The sequence below is a fragment of the Cannabis sativa genome, chromosome 8 (genome assembly GCF_029168945.1).
Source record: "Cannabis sativa cultivar Pink pepper isolate KNU-18-1 chromosome 8, ASM2916894v1, whole genome shotgun sequence".
In the NCBI taxonomy this organism is placed as follows: domain Eukaryota; kingdom Viridiplantae; phylum Streptophyta; class Magnoliopsida; order Rosales; family Cannabaceae; genus Cannabis; species Cannabis sativa.
In genome coordinates this window covers 33,706,087-33,728,562 of record NC_083608.1, presented here as the reverse complement: position 1 = coordinate 33,728,562, position 22,476 = coordinate 33,706,087, and the positions used below count along the sequence as shown (strand labels likewise).

Genomic DNA, 22,476 nt, shown 5'->3' with positions numbered 1-22,476 from the left:
AATCCAAAATCAAAAACGAAAAGGGAAAAAAAAAAACCAGGAAACCTCCATTGATGTACAAAAAAAACTCAAAAACAACAATCATTGAACAAAGAAATCGCGATCAGAGGAGAAGAACCGAGTAGAAGGAGAGCTGGAAATCAAAGAAACTCACCCATGATTGAATCAGAAGGACAATTGAAGGTAAACAAATTTTTTCATGAACGTGGAAAAAAAATTTTAGTGTAGATGAATAGAAATTTGATATTAATTGATGAAAACCGGATTAAATTGAAAAAATAATGAAATATTGATGAATCTGAGAAAAAAACAACAACGGTTTGCATGAAAATAAACATTAAGGCATATAAATAGTTGCTACAGTGTTTTATTCTGAAACTGTTGTTTACAAGTTGTTTAACAGTGGAATAATAGTTGTTTGGGATCTAGAAATGGAAAATATGAATCTACCGTTATTAATTGGTGATCGCTTTGAAATAGTTGTTTGATAGTTGATTTAACCTATATAAATAGTCGGTCGGATGAAAGTGTTAGATGCATAAGTTATTGTTGGAAATAGTTGTTTATTGGTTGTTTTGACTGATTAAAATAGTTGTTTGCAACTACAAAATCGAACCAAGTAAATAATTTACATTATTTCGGAAACGGAACCATTACAAATATTGGTGCGGAAAGCAATGGGCATTGGGATGACAACAGAAACTATGTTGATTATGAATCAAGTGGAGAATTAATTTCGACCAAGTGCACTTTTGAGGAACTAAAGAGAATAATGATGGAAGAACTCCAATGCAACCATGAATCAACACAACTACAACTGAAATATCAACTGAAGGAAGGAGGCCAACCACTACACATCAAGGATGACAAAAGTCTGTTGTTCTACATAAAGCTATTAACGAAGGAGGTTGATTTCACAAGGTACCCATTGTGTGTGAACAAAACCTGTAACACGGCACCACCTAACCAAACAATGGTGTGGAACAATATGATCATGGAATCGTATGAGAACAACGCAAAGGCACGGGAAGACTTGCGGCAACACAGGAAACAACACGGCAACAACTTCCAAGCAACAACTATCTCAAGCAGACGATGGGATCCGGTGAAGTTGATGCATTTTTCCTAGAAACGATAACGTGTCATCGGGAATCAACCATACAACAACCGGACAACAACAGAGAAAAAACTACGGCGGTAGATGAATATTTTGACTTCACCGACTATGCAAAGCTTGTGGCTGCAGAAATGGTACAGCAACTAGAAAACAACCGGGGAAGAAGAAGAGGAAGTGGACAACACAGAAATGATGATCATCAATGACAAACGACATGAAACAATAGAGAAGGGGCAAATTTACAAGGACAAAGAAACATTGATAAGTACACTATGCTACTTTGCAATCAAGAAGACATTTCAATACAAAGTAGTGAAATCTTGCACAAAAGAATACAACATAGTGTGTTTGGACACAAACTGCAAATGGAGTTTAAAGGCTACAAAAAATGGAAACACAGAAACATTCATAATAAGGAGCTACGAAGAAGAACACACATGTGCAGTTACAATAAGATTTGGAGATCAACGACAAGCTACATCAAAGTTGATAGCAGACTTTGTAAAACCAAAATTCTTGAACACGAAAACAAAGTGCAGCCTGAGACATAAAGACGAAATGAAAGACAAATACGGAATAAAGATGAATTACATGAAAGCATGGCGTAGTAAAGAGCGAGCACAAACCCAGCTACATGGAAATGCTAAAGAGTCGTACAATCTCTTGCCTAGATACCTGTACATGCTACAGAAAACAAATCCAGGTAAAAAAAAATTTAAAAATTTTACTTTGATAATATTTGTGGAAAAACAGTTGTTTTTGCGTTGTTATTTCGTTGAGTACATGTTGTTTGAAACAATCCTGTTTGATTAAAATTCAGGAACATTAATAGACATAGAGAAAGATGATGATGACAGTTTCAAATATGCATTTGTTGCATTAAATGCTGCTATAAAAGGTTGGCCAACCGCAAACCAATCATCGTGGTAGACGGTACATTCCTAAAGGCCGCGTATGGAGGCACGTTGCTCACTTTGCCAACACACAAGATGCGTAATCTAAAATTTTTCCACTAGCATACTGCATAGTTGATTCTGAGAACGATAAATCGTGGGAGTGGTTCTTAAAAAAAATAAGAGAAGCATTCGGGGTTCGAGAATGTCAATGCCTAATATCAGACAGACATGAAAGCATCATCAAAGCAACTAGGAAAGTGTTCCCTGAAATAACACATGGCTACTGCATCTTCCACCTCTTGTCGAACCTCAAAACAAAATTCAAGAAAAATGCAAAGCATTTCAGAGTGCCATTCTTTGCGGTACCGCAAAAGCTTACACAGAAATGGAGTTTGAATTCCATATGAGGGAGCTAGACAACTTGGATAAGCGCATAAGACCGTACCTGGAGAAAATTGGCCATGAAAAATGGTCAAGGTATCATTCAGAAAACAACAGGTGAAAACTAATAAGGAGGATAAAATTAATGATATGTTCACCTATTTATAGCGTTGTATTTGCGTTGTTTTTGCGTTGCGTTTGAGTTTGTTTTCCAAAAGTATAACTATGACAGAAACTGTCCAAATTGTAGGTACTCTACCATGACATCAAACATAGCTGAGGCACTGAACTCAGCAAATTTAGCAGCAAGGGAAACACCAGTGACAACATTAATGGAGTGCTTGAGGGCACAAATGCAAGAGTGGACATACAATAATAGAAAGGAGGCACAAAAATGCACAACAAGGCTGACACCATCATCTGAGAAAAAACTCATAGGGAACTATGTACAGTCATTGCGACTAACAGTAAGTTCAGATTATCGTTCGCATAAAGTAAAATTAAAACAGTTGTGTTTGCATAGTTTTTTGGTTGTTTTAAAGTTGGTTTAAAACTTGCAGGTGAAACCAGCAAACCAGAACCTGTTTGAGGTGATAGATGAAGACAGAACAAGAATAGTAAACTTGAAGGAGAAGACGTGCACATGCAATAGATTTCAAAAAGATGAAATGCCATGTAACCATGCAGTCGCCGTCATGAAGGACTTGAACATAAACACATACAACTACTGTGCACAATACTACACATCAAAAGCATGGCTGCAAACATATGAAGAAACAGTATACCCAGTTGGAAACGTAAGAGAATGGGAACTTCCAGATTTTTTTGAAGAAATCATAGTGTTGCCTCCAAAGGAGAGAATCAAGTCTGGAAGGCCGAGGAAAAGAAGAATGGCAGCAGCTTGGGAAACAAAGAAACAAAACAAGTGTGGCAAGTGTGGACAAAAGGGACATAACAAAAAGACACAAGAAGAATTACAGCATAGAAGTCGAAACAACTACACATCAACCAAAAAGCAACTATATTAAAACATTTAGAAAACACATACTGCATATTACGATTGGTTGTTACATACATTTTTTTATTGTGATTTTTTATGTGGAGAGATATTGATAATAGGAAATTGGTATTATTATCATTAATATACAAAAGAACATCAAATATTATAGATAACTAATTAAATGAGTGGAAGAAGGTTGAAATTAATAAGAAGGAAAAATAAACTACATAAAGTGATTACAAATGCAATTTAGTTGTTTATCAGATGGTTGTAATAAGGTTGTTAATAGTATGCTGTCATGAGTAAGAGTAAATATAAAGATTAAAAATCCAAAAATATGAACAAATTAAAAACCAATTCCAATTAAGAAAAAAACATGATAGAAACAACAACTTGTCTATGATTATGAACATAATCTGGTAATAGAAAAAACAAAAGCTACATAAAAAAAAAGTAGTATTTCCAACAACAACCAATAGATAACTAAGACAAATTCTTCTTTGGACCCTTTGGAGGAGCCTCATCTTCACTATCAATAAATTCCACTTCTTTCATGCGAGCATACTTATAGAACAACACAGCAAGCCTATCACGGTGTTTCTCAACATCAAATATGGGAGGAATCGGTTTCATATCAATAAAGTATTCGGCGAACGATGCAACGAAACAACCACAGTCACTGCAAAACAACCAAAAAACAACAGCAGAAAAACTTAGAAAAGGAAAATAACATTACAAATTTTAAAAACATTTGAAAATAAAAAATAAAAACAACTTACTTAGAGGTTTGTTGAGGCAAACCATCAACCTTAACAACTTCGAAAGGGTCTAAACAAATCGGTTTGTTTTCCTTTTTGAACTCATCAAACAAAGCAAAAAAGTGGGGCAACAACACCGCAAATGGCTGACAAGCTTTGATAGCAGCACTATCTTTCATAGCAGTCGACAAGGAGTTGTACATGTACACACGCCTTTCCTCAATATTCAATCGACCAAGAATCCAATGTGATTCAGTCTCCATATGGATGATAAAGAAAACATGATCGCACAAATGCCAAGGGGAACCACATAACATTTTTCTACCTCTTATATAATCAGCAATGGCATGTCTTTAGGCGGTTATCAAAGAAAGATTTTTTTTCTGTGCAATAAATTTTTCATACAAAGCATGAATGGTTTTGAAGAATAAGCAATCGGTGGTTGTGAACTTAACCTTTGGCTCCTTTGCATACTTTCCTTTTTTACGTAGATAGTAAAAAATGATGTCCAGATGCTGAACAAAAAAAAATGATAAATGTTGGAAAATCATAAAATGAATTATATTTCAACAACTTAAAAACAACCAACAAACAACATGAATAAAACTATAGACTGAAATTTTTGAAAAAAATCAAAAGAAAAAATAAAATAACTTACAGAATTAGTCAAACATTGGCCAGGATATGCAAGCTTGTGGAACCACATCTTGGTTGCAACATCTTCCACGCCAAAACGAAAAGGGGGAACAATCTTATCCTTACCCTTCAAGTAAACCTTCTCCTTATCATGCCTAACATTTTTAAAAAAAAAAGTGAAACATAAATAGTAAAGTAAAAAACAAAAAATACAAAAAAACAACAAAGGTGCTGAAAATAAACACTTACGGATCTTTCTTCGATCGGCGTCCTTCACCAAGCCACAAGTCAAAATCAATCTCGTCTTTATGTTCTACATCTTCACCAATCTTATCATCGAGAGGACACAACCCAGCCACATACTTAACAACTCCATAACCAGAACCATCTTTAGAACTAGAAATGGAAGAGTCATACTCCATAAACGGAGACGTCAGCGCTAAGGGTTTCTTAGATTTCCTCTTGTCAACAAGAGGAGTTTCTTCAACGGAATTGGGTCATCTTCAAGTTCAATGTTAGAATCAACATTGAGACCTGTTGCACCCATCTAATATATTTTTTCCACAAAAATGAAAGAAAATAGACAGTGTTAAACACAAAAAGTATGAAGAAACTAAAAAACAACCAAAAAAAAAAAATATACCTCAAAACAAACAAGACGACGATCCGTAACCTCAACATTTTCAGAAACTGAAATCTGTTTACAAGGATCACCACCAATTCCATCTGAAGACATCTGTTTATATATGGTATTAAAAAGGAATTAGAGCATGGTTAAAAAATAACAACCTTTACACAACCAAAAAACAACACAAAAGCAACATTACCATAAGCTCAACTGCTTTTACCCGAGGATGAACGTAGCCTCAACATCTATTTGAGTAGGGCCGTCATTGAAATCAACGAAATTCTTGATACAGAAAATAAAGGAAAAAGAAAATGGAAAAAAGTGAAGTTATTTTTTGTGAAATACTTGAACAACTAAAAAAAACTACATCACAAAATAAAAACAACAAGTAAAATAATAAGACCAACAATAAATTCCGAACAACAAAATCTACAAACACAGCCATATAAATAACATAATAAATACAAATAAATAGTACGAAAATAGTTGCAAATTTACGAAAAATAAAACATAACAAGAGACATAACAATAACATAGAATTACAAGAGCACTACCTAAAACGGACTTACAACAAAATAAACCACACAAAGTAACTAAAACCTAGTTACATTGTCTACTTATCTACCTTCTCCTCACTATCAGTGGCATCATCATCACTGCCATTATCATTTTTTTCTTTTGAGTCAGAATCTTCATCGGGTTGATCATCCTTCTCTTCACCTTCACTACCCTCCCCTTCGTCATCACCCATAACATTCTCTTCTTCATTTTCATCAGTTTCTTCAGATTCATTTAAATCAAAATCTGCTTCATCACCACCTCCATCATCATCATTGGAAGAGTCACTGCCTTTTTCCTATATTGAAATTACATATTAAATTAGTATGAAACAACTTAAAAAAAACAAAAAAACAACTATTGAAAAACTAAAATACCTTGGCATAGGAATCGGCAAAAACAGTAGAAAACTGTGTCTGCATTGAAGCCATCTGAGCACCAAAAGAAACAAGCGTGCGTACACAAACTCTTTCAACTCAACCAAATCGGATGAAATCTTCGTTGGGAAGTATGCAACGAATCGATCTTGACCTCCAACCCATGAAATTTCTCGAGAAAAGGCCTCGAAGCTTGACAGAAATGTCACTCCGAGCAACGAGTTGGCTCTTCGGGGACGGGAAGACTCTTGTAAGAGTTGAAGTCGGTGTCGAACTTGAAGCGCCGGTTCAAAGCTTTGAACTCACCAGCCGTGGGCCTCATATTTGAAAGTTGCAGCTGACCAAAAAACACCAAAATTAAAATTTCAATTATAAAGATTAATAATAATAAAAAACAACACAAAAACAACTACTGAAAAACCAAATTACAACAAACAGATATACCTTATCTTTGGAAACATCAAAGATAGTAGTCTTCAAAACTTTGAAAGTAGGTTGACTATTGCATGTCCACTGAGTGATCCTTGGAATACGAGAGCTTTCCTTTTGGCAGTACTTACCTTTCATGTACTTACAACACTCGTAGAACCAAACTTGTAGAACATGAGGACAACCAATCAGAGTGTAAAAAACACTCGGCCTCTTTCCCGAACTCTTTGCCTTCCTAACCCCGTCAACCCAACTATCAAGCTTACCCTTCAATGAGGAAATAGTCAATTCAAAAGAACTCCGCCCCAAGCAAATTCATTGTACCTCCCACTATCTACAACATCTAAAATAGACTTGGGTACATTTTTATGCTTATTGCCACTAAGCAAGAACCACTCCACGAAATACAAAGCGCCAACTTCACAGCATCCTCATCAGAATCACCCCACCTCTTGGTGGTAAAACATTCCCTAACAGATTCCTTAGTGATAGAGGACGAAGTTGGCCAATATCTTTCACAAAGACTATTAACCTCTTGCTTAAAATCTAAGACACTACGGTCACCTTCACGATCTAACCCAGTAATCAATGCAAATTCCTCAATGCTAAACCTAAGCCTAACACCGCGTATCATAACCCACAACTCAGCATCATTAGGTTGCTGAACCTCTCGGAGCAACAACCCATGAAACACTTGGGGTTGAACTTTAAACTCGGGAAGGTCAAGGAAATGACCAAAACAGATTTTGAAAAGATTTCAAGCTGTACATCTGAAAGACAAGATTTAATGTTCTCTATCACTGGAAAGTAGCGAGTGGAAAAGGCTTTAGCAATGAACAGATTCTTCTGGTCATATATATAATCCCATTCCTGTAGCAATATAAACAAAATAAATCAGGACAAAAACAAAAAAAACTAAAAAAAAAATAGAAAACAAATAATAAAAATAATATTTTTTTTTTAAAAAAAAGACACCTTAGCAGGATTTTTCTTTGGTAGGTCAAATCCTTCAACCTTCACTGAGGTCCTAGCATGGACCTGCAACAAAAAAGAAAAACAAAAGCAACAAATCTTAGATACAATAACAATGAATATATGAAAATGTAGTAACCAAATTACAGCCAATAAAAAACCTAAAAACAACGTTTTCCTAAACCCTTACAGTATGATAAATGTAAGAGATAAACAACTTTCAAAAAAACATAAACAACTAAAATAAAACAACACTGTACAAACTCGTTGTTATGAAATTTCGAAAATGGTAGTCGAAAATAGTAGTGTGACAAACAACCGAGAAAAAACTGACAATAAACATATACAAAACTAAATAATAAACTGAAAGATCTGGTTGCAATTGAAATTAGTAAAATGCTTTTCAATACCAATAGTGTGTAAAACAACCGAAAACAAATTCACAAAAAACATATAACCAACCAATGGGGAAAAGCAACTCAAAACTGTGACAAAATACGAATTGAACTGGGTTTTTTTTCAACAACCAAACAACAACTGAATAAAAACAACAAAACAACATCAACCACAATACATGACAGAAATACATAAAGAACACAAAAAAAACATAAAAACATCCTAATAAACACCTAAACCAGTGACCTAAAAAGCTCATGTAAAAATTAACACAATAAAATGAAACCAAGCAAATTTAAATTACCTTTGATTTAACTTTGGGCTTTTGGTCCTCACCATGCACTTCATCCTCAAAATCGGAATCTGAGGAAACCTAGAACAAAAAATGGGGAAAACTTTAAATCATCAAATGAGGAAAATGAGGAAACCAGAAGTAAAACAACCAGAAAAAAACTAAAGAAAAATGTAAAAACAAAAAAGAGAAACTTACATCGCATGCAGACTTGGAAATTTTTGCTCTCTTAGTCTTAGGAGCATCTACTTTAACAGGAAGGGCTCTTTTCTTAGAGGCCGATGTCTCTGGAACATCAGCCACTAAATTTTTAGCAATTTTTTTTAACCCCATTTTAGGTTCGACTTTGGAAGTAACAGCTGGAGCCTTCTTCGATTTTTTAGAAACTTTCTTCGCCGGAGATGGTGATTTCGAACCACTTCTAGTGGTTGCCATTTATATAGAAAAAAATAGTGGAGGATGACAATGTAGGTTGAGGAAAACGTGGGTGAGGGCTTGGAGAAGGTGATCGTGGGAAGAAGAAATGGGTTAGGGCTTGAGAATGGTGATCGTGGGAAGCTACGGTTTGAAGAGTGGAAGAATCAGAGAAATGAAAAATTCAAAAAAAAAAATAAAAAAGGAGTTATGAGGTGGCGTGCGTGTACGTGTGTAAGGAAGAAGGGAAAAGGTAATTTTGTAATTATGAAACTTTTTGAAAAGTAAAATTGAAAAATGTAAAAGTTAAAAAAGTTTAAAAAAGAGATTTTTTCTATTATAGACCAAAAATAGATGAAATTTACATTTATGGCCCTAAAAAAGGAAATAAACAAAAGTGGAAACTAAAAAGTTGGTAATTACAAAAATACCGGCTGAGAAAACGGAAACCACCATTCTCAACCATTTTTCTTCGTGACCAGCCGAAGCTTGTTCGTGACCCAGCGATCCAACCCCAACAACCCATTCTCAACCATTTTTCTTCCAAATCCAGCAAAATCGAAATCTAAAAAAATGTAGAACTCCTAGGAAACCAGCTGAATCCCGAAAATCCAAAATCAAAAACGAAAAGGGAAAAAAAAAAAACCAGGAAACCTCCATTGATGTACAAAAAAAACTCAAAAACAACAATCATTGAACAAAGAAATCGCGATCAGAGGAGAAGAACCGAGTAGAAGGAGAGCTGGAAATCAAAGAAACTCACCCATGATTGAATCAGAAGGACAATTGAAGGTAAACAAATTTTTTCATGAACGTGGAAAAAAAATTTTAGTGTAGATGAATAGAAATTTGATATTAATTGATGAAAACCGGATTAAATTGAAAAAATAATGAAATATTGATGAATCTGAGAAAAAAACAACAACGGTTTGCATGAAAATAAACATTAAGGCATATAAATAGTTGCTACAGTGTTTTATTCTGAAACTGTTGTTTACAAGTTGTTTAACAGTGGAATAATAGTTGTTTGGGATCTAGAAACTGGAAAATATGAATCTACTGTTATTAATTGGTGATCAGTTTTGAAATAGTTGTTTGATAGTTGATTTAACCTATATAAATAGTCGGTCAGATGAAAGTGTTAGATGCATAAGTTATTGTTGGAAATAGTTGTTTATTGGTTGTTTTGACAGATTAAAATAGTTGTTTGCAACTACAAAAACTGAACCAAGTAAATAATTTACATTATTTCAGGAAACGGAACCATTACAAATATTGGTGCAGAGCAATGGGCATTGGGATGACAACAGAAACTATGTTGATTATGAATCAAGTGGAGAATTAATTTCGACCAAGTGCACTTTTGAGGAACTAAAGAGAATAATGATGGAAGAACTCCAATGCAACCATGAATCAACACAACTACAACTGAAATATCAACTGAAGGAAGGAGGCCAACCACTACACATCAAGGATGACAAAAGTCTGTTGTTCTACATAAAGCTATTAACGAAGGAGGTTGATTTCACAAGGTACCCATTGTGTGTGAACAAAACCAGTAACACGGCACCACCTAACCAAACAATGGTGTGGAACAATATGATCATGGAATCGTATGAGAACAACGCAAAGACGAAGATGAAGACTTGCGGCAACACGGAAACAACACGGCAACAACTTCCAAGCAACAACTATCTCGCAGACGATGGGATGCGAGTGAAGTTGATGCATTTTTCCTAGAAACGAATAACGAGTGTCATCGAATCAACCATACAACAACCGAGACAACAACGAGAGAAAAAACTACGGCGAGTAGATGAATATTTTGACTTCACCGACTATGCAAAGCTTGTGGGCTGAGAAATGGTACAGCAACTAGAAAACAACCAGGAAGAAGAAGAGGAAGTGGACAACACAGAAATGATGATCATCAATGACAAACGACATGAAACAATAGAGAAGGGGCAAATTTACAAGGACAAAGAAACATTGATAAGTACACTATGCTACTTTGCAATCAAGAAGACATTTCAATACAAAGTAGTGAAATCTTGCACAAAAGAATACAACATAGTGTGTTTGGACACAAACTGCAAATGGAGTTTAAAGGCTACAAAAAATGGAAACACAGAAACATTCATAATAAGGAGCTACGAAGAAGAACACACATGTGCAGTTACAATAAGATTTGGAGATCAACGACAAGCTACATCAAAGTTGATAGCAGACTTTGTAAAACCAAAATTCTTGAACCTGAAAACAAAGTGCAGCCCTGCAGACATAAAGACAGAAATGAAAGACAAATACGGAATAAAGATGAATTACATGAAAGCATGGCGTAGTAAAGAGCGAGCACAAACCCAGCTACATGGAAATGCTAAAGAGTCGTACAATCTCTTGCCTAGATACCTGTACATGCTACAGAAAACAAATCCAGGTAAAAAAAAATTTAAAAATTTTACTTTGATAATATTTGTGGAAAAACAGTTGTTTTTGCGTTGTTATTTCGTTGAGTACATGTTGTTTGAAACAATCCTGTTTGATTAAAATTCAGGAACATTAATAGACATAGAGAAAGATGATGATGACAGTTTCAAATATGCATTTGTTGCATTAAATGCTGCTATAAAAGGTTGGCCAAACTGCAAACCAATCATCGTGGTAGACGGTACATTCCTAAAGGCCGCGTATGGAGGCACGTTGCTCACTGCCAACACACAAGATGCAGAATCTAAAATTTTTCCACTAGCATACTGCATAGTTGATTCTGAGAACGATAAATCGTGGGAGTGGTTCTTAAAAAAAATAAGAGAAGCATTCGGGGTTCGAGAATGTCAATGCCTAATATCAGACAGACATGAAAGCATCATCAAAGCAACTAGGAAAGTGTTCCCTGAAATAACACATGGCTACTGCATCTTCCACCTCTTGTCGAACCTCAAAACAAAATTCAAGAAAAATGCAAAGCATTTCAGAGTGCCATTCTTTGCAGCTGCAAAAGCTTACACAGAAATGGAGTTTGAATTCCATATGAGGGAGCTAGACAACTTGGATAAGCGCATAAGACCGTACCTGGAGAAAATTGGCCATGAAAAATGGTCAAGGTATCATTCAGAAAACAACAGGTGAAAACTAATAAGGAGGATAAAATTAATGATATGTTCACCTATTTATAGCGTTGTATTTGCGTTGTTTTTGCGTTGCGTTTGAGTTTGTTTTCCAAAAGTATAACTATGACAGAAACTGTCCAAATTGTAGGTACTCTACCATGACATCAAACATAGCTGAGGCACTGAACTCAGCAAATTTAGCAGCAAGGGAAACACCAGTGACAACATTAATGGAGTGCTTGAGGGCACAAATGCAAGAGTGGACATACAATAATAGAAAGGAGGCACAAAAATGCACAACAAGGCTGACACCATCATCTGAGAAAAAACTCATAGGGAACTATGTACAGTCATTGCGACTAACAGTAAGTTCAGATTATCGTTCGCATAAAGTAAAATTAAAACAGTTGTGTTTGCATAGTTTTTTGGTTGTTTTAAAGTTGGTTTAAAACTTGCAGGTGAAACCAAAGAAACCGTAACCTGTTTGAGGTGATAGATGAAGACAGAACAAGAATAGTAAACTTGAAGGAGAAGACGTGCACATGCAATAGATTTCAAAAAGATGAAATGCCATGTAACCATGCAGTCGCCGTCATGAAGGACTTGAACATAAACACATACAACTACTGTGCACAATACTACACATCAAAAGCATGGCTGCAAACATATGAAGAAACAGTATACCCGCTGGAAACGTAAGAGAATGGGAACTTCCGCATTTTTTTGAAGAAATCATAGTGTTGCCTCCAAAGGAGAGAATCAAGTCTGGAAGGCCGAGGAAAAGAAGAATGGCAGCAGCTTGGGAAACAAAGAAACAAAACAAGTGTGGCAAGTGTGGACAAAAGGGACATAACAAAAAGACCTGCAGAAGAATTACAGCATAGAAGTCGAAACAACTACACATCAACCAAAAAGCAACTATATTAAAACATTTAGAAAACACATACTGCATATTACGATTGGTTGTTACATACATTTTTTTATTGTGATTTTTTATGTGGAGAGATATTGATAATAGGAAATTGGTATTATTATCATTAATATACAAAAGAACATCAAATATTATAGATAACTAATTAAATGAGTGGAAGAAGGTTGAAATTAATAAGAAGGAAAAATAAACTACATAAAGTGATTACAAATGCAATTTAGTTGTTTATCAGATGGTTGTAATAAGGTTGTTAATAGTATCTTGTCATGAGTAGGAGTAAATATAAAGATTAAAAATCCAAAAATATGAACAAATTAAAAACCAATTCCAATTAAGAAAAAAACATGATAGAAACAACAACTTGTCTATGATTATGAACATAATCTGGTAATAGAAAAAACAAAAGCTACATAAAAAAAAAGTAGTATTTCCAACAACAACCAATAGATAACTAAGACAAATTCTTCTTTGGACCCTTTGGAGGAGCCTCATCTTCACTATCAATAAATTCCACTTCTTTCATGCGAGCATACTTATAGAACAACACAGCAAGCCTATCACGGTGTTTCTCAACATCAAATATGGGAGGAATCGGTTTCATATCAATAAAGTATTCGGCGAACGATGCAACGAAACAACCACAGTCACTGCAAAACAACCAAAAAACAACAGCAGAAAAACTTAGAAAAGGAAAATAACATTACAAATTTTAAAAACATTTGAAAATAAAAAATAAAAACAACTTACTTAGAGGTTTGTTGAGGCAAACCATCAACCTTAACAACTTCGAAAGGGTCTAAACAAATCGGTTTGTTTTCCTTTTTGAACTCATCAAACAAAGCAAAAAAGTGGGGCAACAACACCGCAAATGGCTGACAAGCTTTGATAGCAGCACTATCTTTCATAGCAGTCGACAAGGAGTTGTACATGTACACACGCCTTTCCTCAATATTCAATCGACCAAGAATCCAATGTGATTCAGTCTCCATATGGATGATAAAGAAAACATGATCGCACAAATGCCAAGGGGAACCACATAACATTTTTCTACCTCTTATATAATCAGCAATGGCATGCTGGGCAGTATCAAAGAAAGATTTTTTTTCTGTGCAATAAATTTTTCATACAAAGCATGAATGGTTTTGAAGAATAAGCAATCGGTGGTTGTGAACTTAACCTTTGGCTCCTTTGCATACTTTCCTTTTTTACGTAGATAGTAAAAAATGATGTCCAGATGCTGAACAAAAAAAAATGATAAATGTTGGAAAATCATAAAATGAATTATATTTCAACAACTTAAAAACAACCAACAAACAACATGAATAAAACTATAGACTGAAATTTTTGAAAAAAATCAAAAGAAAAAATAAAATAACTTACAGAATTAGTCAAACATTGGCCAGGATATGCAAGCTTGTGGAACCACATCTTGGTTGCAACATCTTCCACGCCAAAACGAAAAGGGGGAACAATCTTATCCTTACCCTTCAAGTAAACCTTCTCCTTATCATGCCTAACATTTTTAAAAAAAAAAGTGAAACATAAATAGTAAAGTAAAAAACAAAAAATACAAAAAAACAACAAAGGTGCTGAAAATAAACACTTACGGATCTTTCTTCGATCGGCGTCCTTCACCAAGCCACAAGTCAAAATCAATCTCGTCTTTATGTTCTACATCTTCACCAATCTTATCATCGAGAGGACACAACCCAGCCACATACTTAACAACTCCATAACCAGAACCATCTTTAGAACTAGAAATGGAAGAGTCATACTCCATAAACGGAGACGTCAGCGCTAAGGGTTTCTTAGATTTCCTCTTGTCAACAAGAGGAGTTTCTTCAACGGGAATTGGGTCATCTTCAAGTTCAATGTTAGAATCAACATTGAGACCTGTTGCACCCATCTAATATATTTTTTCCACAAAAATGAAAGAAAATAGACAGTGTTAAACACAAAAAGTATGAAGAAACTAAAAAACAACCAAAAAAAAAAAAAAAATATACCTCAAAACAAACAAGACGACGATCCGTAACCTCAACATTTTCGAAGCGAAATCGTTTACAAGGATCACCACCAATTCCATCTGAAGACATCTGTTTATATATGGTATTAAAAAGGAATTAGAGCATGGTTAAAAAATAACAACCTTTACACAACCAAAAAACAACACAAAAGCAACATTACCATAAGCTCAACTGCTTTTACCCCGGACTGAACAGTAGCCTCAACATCTATTTGAGTAGGGCCGTCATTGAAATCAACGAAATTCTTGATACAGAAAATAAAGGAAAAAGAAAATGGAAAAAAGTGAAGTTATTTTTTGTGAAATACTTGAACAACTAAAAAAAAACTACATCACAAAATAAAAACAACAAGTAAAATAATAAGACCAACAATAAATTCCGAACAACAAAATCTACAAACACAGCCATATAAATAACATAATAAATACAAATAAATAGTCTGAAAATAGTTGCAAATTTCTGAAAAATAAAACATAACAAGAGACATAACAATAACATAGAATTACAAGAGCACTACCTAAAACGGACTTACAACAAAATAAACCACACAAAGTAACTAAAACCTAGTTACATTGTCTACTTATCTACCTTCTCCTCACTATCAGTGGCATCATCATCACTGCCATTATCATTTTTTTCTTTTGAGTCAGAATCTTCATCGGGTTGATCATCCTTCTCTTCACCTTCACTACCCTCCCCTTCGTCATCACCCATAACATTCTCTTCTTCATTTTCATCGGTTCTTGATTCATTTAAATCAAAATCTGCTTCATCACCACCTCCATCATCATCATTGGAAGAGTCACTGCCTTTTTCCTATATTGAAATTACATATTAAATTAGTATGAAACAACTTAAAAAAAACAAAAAAACAACTATTGAAAAACTAAAATACCTTGGCATAGGAATCGGCAAAAACAGTAGAAAACTGTGTCTGCATTGAAGCCATCTGAGCACCAAAAGAAACAAACTGTGCAGACACAAACTCTTTCAACTCAACCAAATCAGATGAAATCTTCTGTTGGGAAGTATGCAACGAATCGATCTTGACCTCCAACCCATGAAATTTCTCAGAAAAGGCCTCAAGCTTGACAGAAATGTCACTCGAGCAACGAGTTGGCTCTTCGGGGACGGGAAGACTCTTGTAAGAGTTGAAGTCGGTGTCGAACTTGAAGCGCCGGTTTCAAAGCTTTGAACTCACCGGTAGTGGGCCTCATATTTGAAAGTTGCAGCTGACCAAAAAACACCAAAATTAAAATTTCAATTATAAAGATTAATAATAATAAAAAACAACACAAAAACAACTACTGAAAAACCAAATTACAACAAACAGATATACCTTATCTTTGGAAACATCAAAGATAGTAGTCTTCAAAACTTTGAAAGTAGGTTGACTATTGCATGTCCACTGAGTGATCCTTGGAATACGAGAGCTTTCCTTTTGGCAAGACTTACCTTTCATGTACTTACAACACTCGTAGAACCAAACTTGTAGAACATGAGGACAACCAATCAGAGTGTAAAAAACACTCGGCCTCTTTCCCGAACTCTTTGCCTTCCTAACCCCGTCAACCCAACTATCAAGCTTACCCTTCAATGAGGAAATAGTCAATTCAAAAGAACTCCGGCCCCAAGCAAATTCATTGTACCTCCCACTATCTACAACATCTAAAATAGACTTGGGTACATTTTTATGCTTAGTGCCACTAAGCAAGAACCACTCCACGAAATACAAAACTGCCAACTTCACAGCATCCTCATCAGAATCACCCCACCTCTTGGTGGTAAAACATTCCCTAACAGATTCCTTAGTGATAGAGGACGAAGTTGGCCAATATCTTTCACAAAGACTATTAACCTCTTGCTTAAAATCTAAGACACTACAGTCACCTTCACGGTCCTAACCCAGTAATCAATGCAAATTCCTCAATGCTAAACCTAAGCCTAACACCGCGTATCATAACCCACAACTCAGCATCATTAGGTTGCTGAACCTCTCGGAGCAACAACCCATGAAACACTTGGGGTTGAACTTTAAACTCGGGAAGGTCAAGGAAATGACCAAAACAGGTTTTTGAAAAGATTTCAAGCTGTACATCTGAAAGACAAGATTTAATGTTCTCTATCACCTGGAAAGTAGCAGTGGAAAAGGCTTTAGCAATGAACAGATTCTTCTGGTCATATATATAATCCCATTCCTGTAGCAATATAAACAAAATAAATCAGGACAAAAACAAAAAAAACTAAAAAAAAAATAGAAAACAAATAATAAAAATAATATTTTTTTTTTAAAAAAAAGACACCTTAGCAGGATTTTTCTTTGGTAGGTCAAATCCTTCAACCTTCACTGAGGTCCTAGCATGGACCTGCAACAAAAAAGAAAAACAAAAGCAACAAATCTTAGATACAATAACAATGAATATATGAAAATGTAGTAACCAAATTACAGCCAATAAAAAACCTAAAAACAACGTTTTCCTAAACCCTTACAGTATGATAAATGTAAGAGATAAACAACTTTCAAAAAAACATAAACAACTAAAATAAAACAACACTGTACAAACTCGTTGTTATGAAATTTCGAAAATGGTAGTCGAAAATAGTAGTGTGACAAACAACCGAGAAAAAACTGACAATAAACATATACAAAACTAAATAATAAACTGAAAGATCTGGTTGCAATTGAAATTAGTAAAATGCTTTTCAATACCAATAGTGTGTAAAACAACCGAAAACAAATTCACAAAAAACATATAACCAACCAATGGGGAAAAGCAACTCAAAACTGTGACAAAATACGAATTGAACTGGGTTTTTTTTCAACAACCAAACAACAACTGAATAAAAACAACAAAACAACATCAACCACAATACATGACAGAAATACATAAAGAACACAAAAAAAACATAAAAACATCCTAATAAACACCTAAACCAGTGACCTAAAAAGCTCATGTAAAAATTAACACAATAAAATGAAACCAAGCAAATTTAAATTACCTTTGATTTAACTTTGGGCTTTTGGTCCTCACCATGCACTTCATCCTCAAAATCGGAATCTGAGGAAACCTAGAACAAAAAATGGGGAAAACTTTAAATCATCAAATGAGGAAAATGAGGAAACCAGAAGTAAAACAACCAGAAAAAAACTAAAGAAAAATGTAAAAACAAAAAAGAGAAACTTACATCGCCTGCAGACTTGGAAATTTTTGCTCTCTTAGTCTTAGGAGCATCTACTTTAACAGGAAGGGCTCTTTTCTTAGAGGCCGATGTCTCTGGAACATCAGCCACTAAATTTTTAGCAATTTTTTTTAACCCCATTTTAGGTTCGACTTTGGAAGTAACAGCTGGAGCCTTCTTCGATTTTTTAGAAACTTTCTTCGCCGGAGATGGTGATTTCGAACCACTTCTAGTGGTTGCCATTTATATAGAAAAAAATAGTGGAGGATGACAATGTAGGTTGAGGAAAACGTGGGTGAGGGCTTGGAGAAGGTGATCGTGGGAAGAAGAAATGGGTTAGGGCTTGAGAATGGTGATCGTGGGAAGCTACGGTTTGAAGAGTGGAAGAATCAGAGAAATGAAAAATTCAAAAAAAAAAATAAAAAAGGAGTTATGAGGTGGCGTGCGTGTACGTGTGTAAGGAAGAAGGGAAAAGGTAATTTTGTAATTATGAAACTTTTTGAAAAGTAAAATTGAAAAATGTAAAAGTTAAAAAAGTTTAAAAAACCGTGTATTGATAAAAATGTAAAAAAGATGTCAATTTTGACATGAGGTGTAAAAATCTCTTTAAAAAACCGTGTATTGATAAAAATGTAAAAAAGATGTCAATTTTGACATGAGGTGTAAAAATCTCAAATTTATATCCAATCAGAGTATTTTAAGGAAGACATTAAATTTAGTGTTATATTATTATTTAATTAAGGGAAAAAAACAGAAAAATACAAAAAAGAAAAAAAAATTACAAAAATACTATGGGCCGCCCCATTAAACATTTATACAGTCCACATACAAATATTTACAAAAATACCACATGCACTAAACCTTTAGCTGCACGGAGCGAACAATGAAGATGACATACCTCGATCGTTTCAAAACCGCAAAACAACTAAAATGAAACCAAAACGAAGAAATACAACCATTAATTCCGGCGAAATCAACTGGAAAAGAAGACCTGCAATGATCTAAACAGAAATTTACGAAAAAAAACCAGAAAAACTGGGAAGAAACTAAAATTACACAATTGTTTTCGGTTTTATTCGATCAAAACAACTTCCCCTAATATCAAAATCCAGATTCATGAAATGTAGATCTGTAACAAACAAATCTGGAGCTCCCCCCGGATCCAAAACAAGGTATGATGTGATTTTTTTTTAAAAAAAACCTCATGAATAATAGATCTACGTTATATATAGTTGCATTTTGGTTGATTACTCGTTTCCAATGTTGAATATATTTTTTAAAAAACACAATAAGAAGAGCAAATTTGAATTAAGGGACAACACATTACGTATAAGTCTGTTTATTTTTTGTTTTGGTTGCATTATAGTTGCATTATCGTTTTATGATAGTTTATATATTATGCAAGTAGCAAAACCATAATAAAACTACAAAATAATTGTAAACAAACTAAAATACAGAAAAAACTCTTTGAACATCAACATCCATGATAAATTAAATTGTTACCCATTGATGATATACAAATGGACAGGAAACAACTAGACAAAAATATATTTCTAAAAAAAATACATACAGAACGTGTTTACACTATTAAAAAACTATGAAAAAACTAATACAAACTGAGAATAGAACAAATGAAAAAACTGAAATGAAAAAGAATAAAACATCTGGAAAAACATAAAACAGAAAAAAAAAACAAAAAACAAAAAAAAAACAACAAAATGAAATAGTTTTTAAGACTAAACAAACGAAAATAAAAAACCCATAAAAAGAACAAATAAATTAAACTAAAAAAATAGTAGTCTTAAAAAACCAAACGAAATGCTAAAATAAAAAACCTAGAATAGTAAAATCGAAAAACACAAGACACACAAATGGCAAATACAAACAAATTTTAAATAGGGGCGAAACCAAAAAGAAACTAAAATCAAACCTTATACTGAAGACCAACTTCATCTTGATCATTTTTTTGAGCATCATCTTGAGGAATTTTTTCATGGGCTGCCACCTTTGATTTCTTTTTTGGAAGAGCTCGCCCACGTTTCGACAATGGAGCAAAATCATAGTCATCATCCTCAACAACAGGTCGTTTACCCTTGTTTCTATTAGCTAAAGATTTCAACTCCATTTTAGAATTTTTTTTTGAACAGGGGAAGGAGTTGATGAAGAATGAGTTACAACCATATTTATATATAGATTAAGAGAAACATAAAAAGAGGGAAAACGGTTAATGGGAGTTGAAAAAAAAATTGAAGAACAAAAAGAAGAGTGAAAATGGAGTTGTGATTGTGGAGAGAAAAATGTTCAGCTATGAAGGTTATTATTTAAAAAAAAAAAACTGAAAAGAAATGGAAAATAAAAGGAAAAATAAGAGAAAAAAGAGAGAAATGATGTATAGAGTGATTGATGTAATACATCAATCAATCACGTGTCAAAAAAGGTTGAATTGTGTGTGCATGTGGTAAAATAGTAATAAAATATAAAAGATGAGTAAAAAAGTTGGTTTAGCGTGTATAGGTATTTGTGTAATAAATTTATCATTTTAGATTTTTGGTGTAAAAATTTCTTAAATTAATGTTAAAGTTATTTTCATTCCAATTATAATATTAAAAATACACTAAAAAATATTTCTTATTATTATATTAATTTTTTAATAAAATAAAAAAAGTAAGGGAATTCTACAATACACTTCTTAAAATAGATATATTGATGTATCCTTATCTGTTTTAGCACCCGAAATAATTTTTTCGTCAAATTTTTTCTCATGGTCATGTACGTTATAGTTATTTAAGACATCCTACAATATTTTAAGAAATTTAGAAAAGTTTAATACACCGAAAACTACGTTCAAACAGTGTATTGCACGCGTGACTATTTTATTTTATACGCGTGTAAAATAGACTGTTTGAACATTGTTTTATATATTGTAAATTATTCGGAATTTCTCAAAATTTTGTAGGTTATCTTAAATAGTTAAAACGTACATGAATATGAAAAAAAATTAGACTAAAATTTTTTTTTGGATGCCGAAACAAGTCAAGGGTGTATCAGTACATCCCTTTTAAGGGAGTGCATTGTAGAATCACCCAAAAAAATATTGTATTCGCTTTTAAATTTATACACAATAAATTAAAATGTACTTTTATAATGCACCCCTCCAAATAAAAGGGTTACGCGTGCAACAGTTTAAACTTTAGTTTTGGTGTATTAATTTTTTTTGATTTTTTTAAAATTTTGCAGGATGTCATAAATAACTATAATGTACACGACCATGAAAAAAATCTACAATGCATTATGGGTCCATCGATACACCCCCTATTTATTTCAGCATATGAGAGAATTTTTAGTCCAATTTTTCATGATAGTTTACGTTATAATTATTTAAGACATCCTGCAAAATTTCGAGAAACTCATTGAATTGATCTTGCCTAGTTAACCTACTTTTCGGCTAGTTGAAGTTGTCTTGCCATGATGACCACGAGGTCTGACTCATCAGGCTAGCTCTTCTCTCCAGCGTCATCATCAACAACTTTATCCCGAGGGTCGTCTTCATGCATGTCCTCTAGTACATCTTTGACGTTAACTTCAACGTCCTTCGAACTACTTTTTTTGGACTTTGCGTCCTCAATGATGGGATCATCTTGATTCTGATCTTCGTCTCAACGACTAGTCACCTCTTGGGGGTCACTAGAATCTCCAGCTCTGGCACTAGGGCCAGTTAAACGAAGGCCAGATTCGGTTCGGGTGGAGGCCATGATTACTCGGACGTAATGTGCAAGTGGTCTCACTGCTTTCTTTACCTCTCAATGAAAGCACCAAAATATTTATCGAGATTTCCAAAAATAGAATAAAAATAATAAGAGCTAAAGAATAAATAATCAAAAGAGAAAGTATAAAATGAGACAAATAGTTTTTAACGTGGTTGGGCTGTTAACTAGCCTTAGTCCATGAGTCTGTATTATTTAGTAAATATTTTACTTGTAAATACCTTAGGAAATACACAGAATGAATGTTCTCAAGTTTTCTTGAACAAAGTTTACAAGAGAATTCCACTCTTAATCCATAGGATTAGTGGGGTATTTATAGTAGTTTGAGAATTACATTGAGTTTTCCCTTTCCTCTATTGGGGAGTTTACAGTAAATAATATTTTTCGGCTTTCTCATGAAGTCCAACCCATGGAGAAGGCAATCTGTTGACTAGGTGGATCAAATTGGGATTGATTTGGTCAACACTTCGTACACTGATTGTGGGCAATTAATCTAAATTAATTGCATAATATTCATTGTAGGAAGTTTCTCCTTTAATCTTGATATGATGCTCTGTTATGATCTGACAACTGGAGTTTTCTTAGTTATGTGTAGGAATAAAAAGGGAAA

At 34.0% G+C, this 22,476-nt stretch overlaps 8 protein-coding genes across 8 annotated transcripts; 3 read left to right on the top strand and 5 right to left on the bottom strand.

The window, feature by feature from the left end:
* Nucleotides 1-2,387: 2,387 nt before the first annotated feature.
* LOC133030266 (uncharacterized) lies at nt 2,388-4,452 on the top strand. The gene is made up of 3 exons (XM_061102821.1): nt 2,388-2,511; nt 2,645-2,861; nt 2,955-4,452. The coding sequence occupies exons 1-3, from the start codon at nt 2,399-2,401 to the stop codon at nt 3,420-3,422; spliced, it is 798 nt and encodes a 265-aa protein (XP_060958804.1). The 5' UTR covers nt 2,388-2,398; the 3' UTR covers nt 3,423-4,452.
* LOC133030267 (uncharacterized) lies at nt 3,733-4,469 on the bottom strand. The gene is made up of 2 exons (XM_061102822.1): nt 4,174-4,469; nt 3,733-4,073 (listed from the first exon to the last, which is right to left on the bottom strand). The coding sequence occupies exons 1-2, from the start codon at nt 4,467-4,469 to the stop codon at nt 3,878-3,880; spliced, it is 492 nt and encodes a 163-aa protein (XP_060958805.1). The 3' UTR covers nt 3,733-3,877.
* A 36-nt stretch (nt 4,470-4,505) lies between these two features.
* Nucleotides 4,506-5,632, bottom strand: LOC133030561 (uncharacterized). Its single transcript, XM_061103349.1, has 3 exons — nt 5,038-5,632; nt 4,811-4,943; nt 4,506-4,667 (listed from the first exon to the last, which is right to left on the bottom strand). Exons 1-3 carry the CDS (start codon nt 5,208-5,210, stop codon nt 4,506-4,508), a joined length of 468 nt encoding a protein of 155 aa, XP_060959332.1. The 5' UTR covers nt 5,211-5,632.
* Nucleotides 5,633-5,896: 264 nt separating this feature from the next.
* Nucleotides 5,897-6,418, bottom strand: LOC115702440 (uncharacterized). The gene is made up of 2 exons (XM_061102820.1): nt 6,352-6,418; nt 5,897-6,272 (listed from the first exon to the last, which is right to left on the bottom strand). The coding sequence occupies exons 1-2, from the start codon at nt 6,403-6,405 to the stop codon at nt 6,030-6,032; spliced, it is 297 nt and encodes a 98-aa protein (XP_060958803.1). The 5' UTR covers nt 6,406-6,418; the 3' UTR covers nt 5,897-6,029.
* A 2,235-nt stretch (nt 6,419-8,653) lies between these two features.
* LOC133030560 (uncharacterized) lies at nt 8,654-10,594 on the top strand. Its single transcript, XM_061103348.1, has 2 exons — nt 8,654-9,646; nt 10,109-10,594. The coding sequence occupies exons 1-2, from the start codon at nt 9,620-9,622 to the stop codon at nt 10,592-10,594; spliced, it is 513 nt and encodes a 170-aa protein (XP_060959331.1). The 5' UTR covers nt 8,654-9,619.
* A 123-nt stretch (nt 10,595-10,717) lies between these two features.
* On the top strand, nt 10,718-12,424 carry LOC115700090 (uncharacterized). The gene is made up of 3 exons (XM_061102819.1): nt 10,718-11,291; nt 11,409-11,979; nt 12,113-12,424. Exons 1-3 carry the CDS (start codon nt 10,718-10,720, stop codon nt 12,411-12,413), a joined length of 1,446 nt encoding a protein of 481 aa, XP_060958802.1. The 3' UTR covers nt 12,414-12,424.
* A 777-nt stretch (nt 12,425-13,201) lies between these two features.
* On the bottom strand, nt 13,202-13,974 carry LOC133030265 (uncharacterized). Its single transcript, XM_061102818.1, has 2 exons — nt 13,643-13,974; nt 13,202-13,542 (listed from the first exon to the last, which is right to left on the bottom strand). Exons 1-2 carry the CDS (start codon nt 13,936-13,938, stop codon nt 13,347-13,349), a joined length of 492 nt encoding a protein of 163 aa, XP_060958801.1. The 5' UTR covers nt 13,939-13,974; the 3' UTR covers nt 13,202-13,346.
* Nucleotides 13,950-14,937, bottom strand: LOC115700089 (uncharacterized). The gene is made up of 3 exons (XM_061103347.1): nt 14,503-14,937; nt 14,276-14,408; nt 13,950-14,132 (listed from the first exon to the last, which is right to left on the bottom strand). Exons 1-3 carry the CDS (start codon nt 14,799-14,801, stop codon nt 13,950-13,952), a joined length of 615 nt encoding a protein of 204 aa, XP_060959330.1. The 5' UTR covers nt 14,802-14,937.
* Nucleotides 14,938-22,476: the final 7,539 nt, after the last annotated feature.

Bases quoted from the DNA above. Each gene is read 5' to 3' on its own strand.
- LOC133030561 (XM_061103349.1), bottom strand. From the start codon at position 5,210: ATGGAGTATGACTCTTCCATTTCTAGTTCTAAAGATGGTTCTGGTTAT. The intron at 4,944-5,037 runs GTAAGTGTTTAT...TAAAAATGTTAG, and splicing joins CGCCGATCGAAGAAAGATCC to GCATGATAAGGAGAAGGTTT. The intron at 4,668-4,810 runs GTAAGTTATTTT...TTTTTTGTTCAG, and splicing joins GCCAATGTTTGACTAATTCT to CATCTGGACATCATTTTTTA.
- LOC133030266 (XM_061102821.1), top strand. From the start codon at position 2,399: ATGGAGTTTGAATTCCATATGAGGGAGCTAGACAACTTGGATAAGCGC. The intron at 2,512-2,644 runs GTGAAAACTAAT...TCCAAATTGTAG, and splicing joins TATCATTCAGAAAACAACAG to GTACTCTACCATGACATCAA. The intron at 2,862-2,954 runs GTAAGTTCAGAT...TAAAACTTGCAG, and splicing joins TACAGTCATTGCGACTAACA to GTGAAACCAGCAAACCAGAA.
- LOC133030267 (XM_061102822.1), bottom strand. From the start codon at position 4,469: ATGTTATGTGGTTCCCCTTGGCATTTGTGCGATCATGTTTTCTTTATC. The intron at 4,074-4,173 runs GTAAGTTGTTTT...GTTGTTTTGCAG, and splicing joins TTGCCTCAACAAACCTCTAA to TGACTGTGGTTGTTTCGTTG.
- LOC115702440 (XM_061102820.1), bottom strand. From the start codon at position 6,405: ATGGCTTCAATGCAGACACAGTTTTCTACTGTTTTTGCCGATTCCTAT. The intron at 6,273-6,351 runs GTATTTTAGTTT...ATTTCAATATAG, and splicing joins TTGCCGATTCCTATGCCAAG to GAAAAAGGCAGTGACTCTTC.
- LOC133030265 (XM_061102818.1), bottom strand. From the start codon at position 13,938: ATGTTATGTGGTTCCCCTTGGCATTTGTGCGATCATGTTTTCTTTATC. The intron at 13,543-13,642 runs GTAAGTTGTTTT...GTTGTTTTGCAG, and splicing joins TTGCCTCAACAAACCTCTAA to TGACTGTGGTTGTTTCGTTG.
- LOC133030560 (XM_061103348.1), top strand. From the start codon at position 9,620: ATGATTGAATCAGAAGGACAATTGAAG. The intron at 9,647-10,108 runs GTAAACAAATTT...ACATTATTTCAG, and splicing joins AATCAGAAGGACAATTGAAG to GAAACGGAACCATTACAAAT.
- LOC115700090 (XM_061102819.1), top strand. From the start codon at position 10,718: ATGGTACAGCAACTAGAAAACAACCAGGAAGAAGAAGAGGAAGTGGAC. The intron at 11,292-11,408 runs GTAAAAAAAAAT...ATTAAAATTCAG, and splicing joins GCTACAGAAAACAAATCCAG to GAACATTAATAGACATAGAG. The intron at 11,980-12,112 runs GTGAAAACTAAT...TCCAAATTGTAG, and splicing joins TATCATTCAGAAAACAACAG to GTACTCTACCATGACATCAA.
- LOC115700089 (XM_061103347.1), bottom strand. From the start codon at position 14,801: ATGGGTGCAACAGGTCTCAATGTTGATTCTAACATTGAACTTGAAGAT. The intron at 14,409-14,502 runs GTAAGTGTTTAT...TAAAAATGTTAG, and splicing joins CGCCGATCGAAGAAAGATCC to GCATGATAAGGAGAAGGTTT. The intron at 14,133-14,275 runs GTAAGTTATTTT...TTTTTTGTTCAG, and splicing joins GCCAATGTTTGACTAATTCT to CATCTGGACATCATTTTTTA.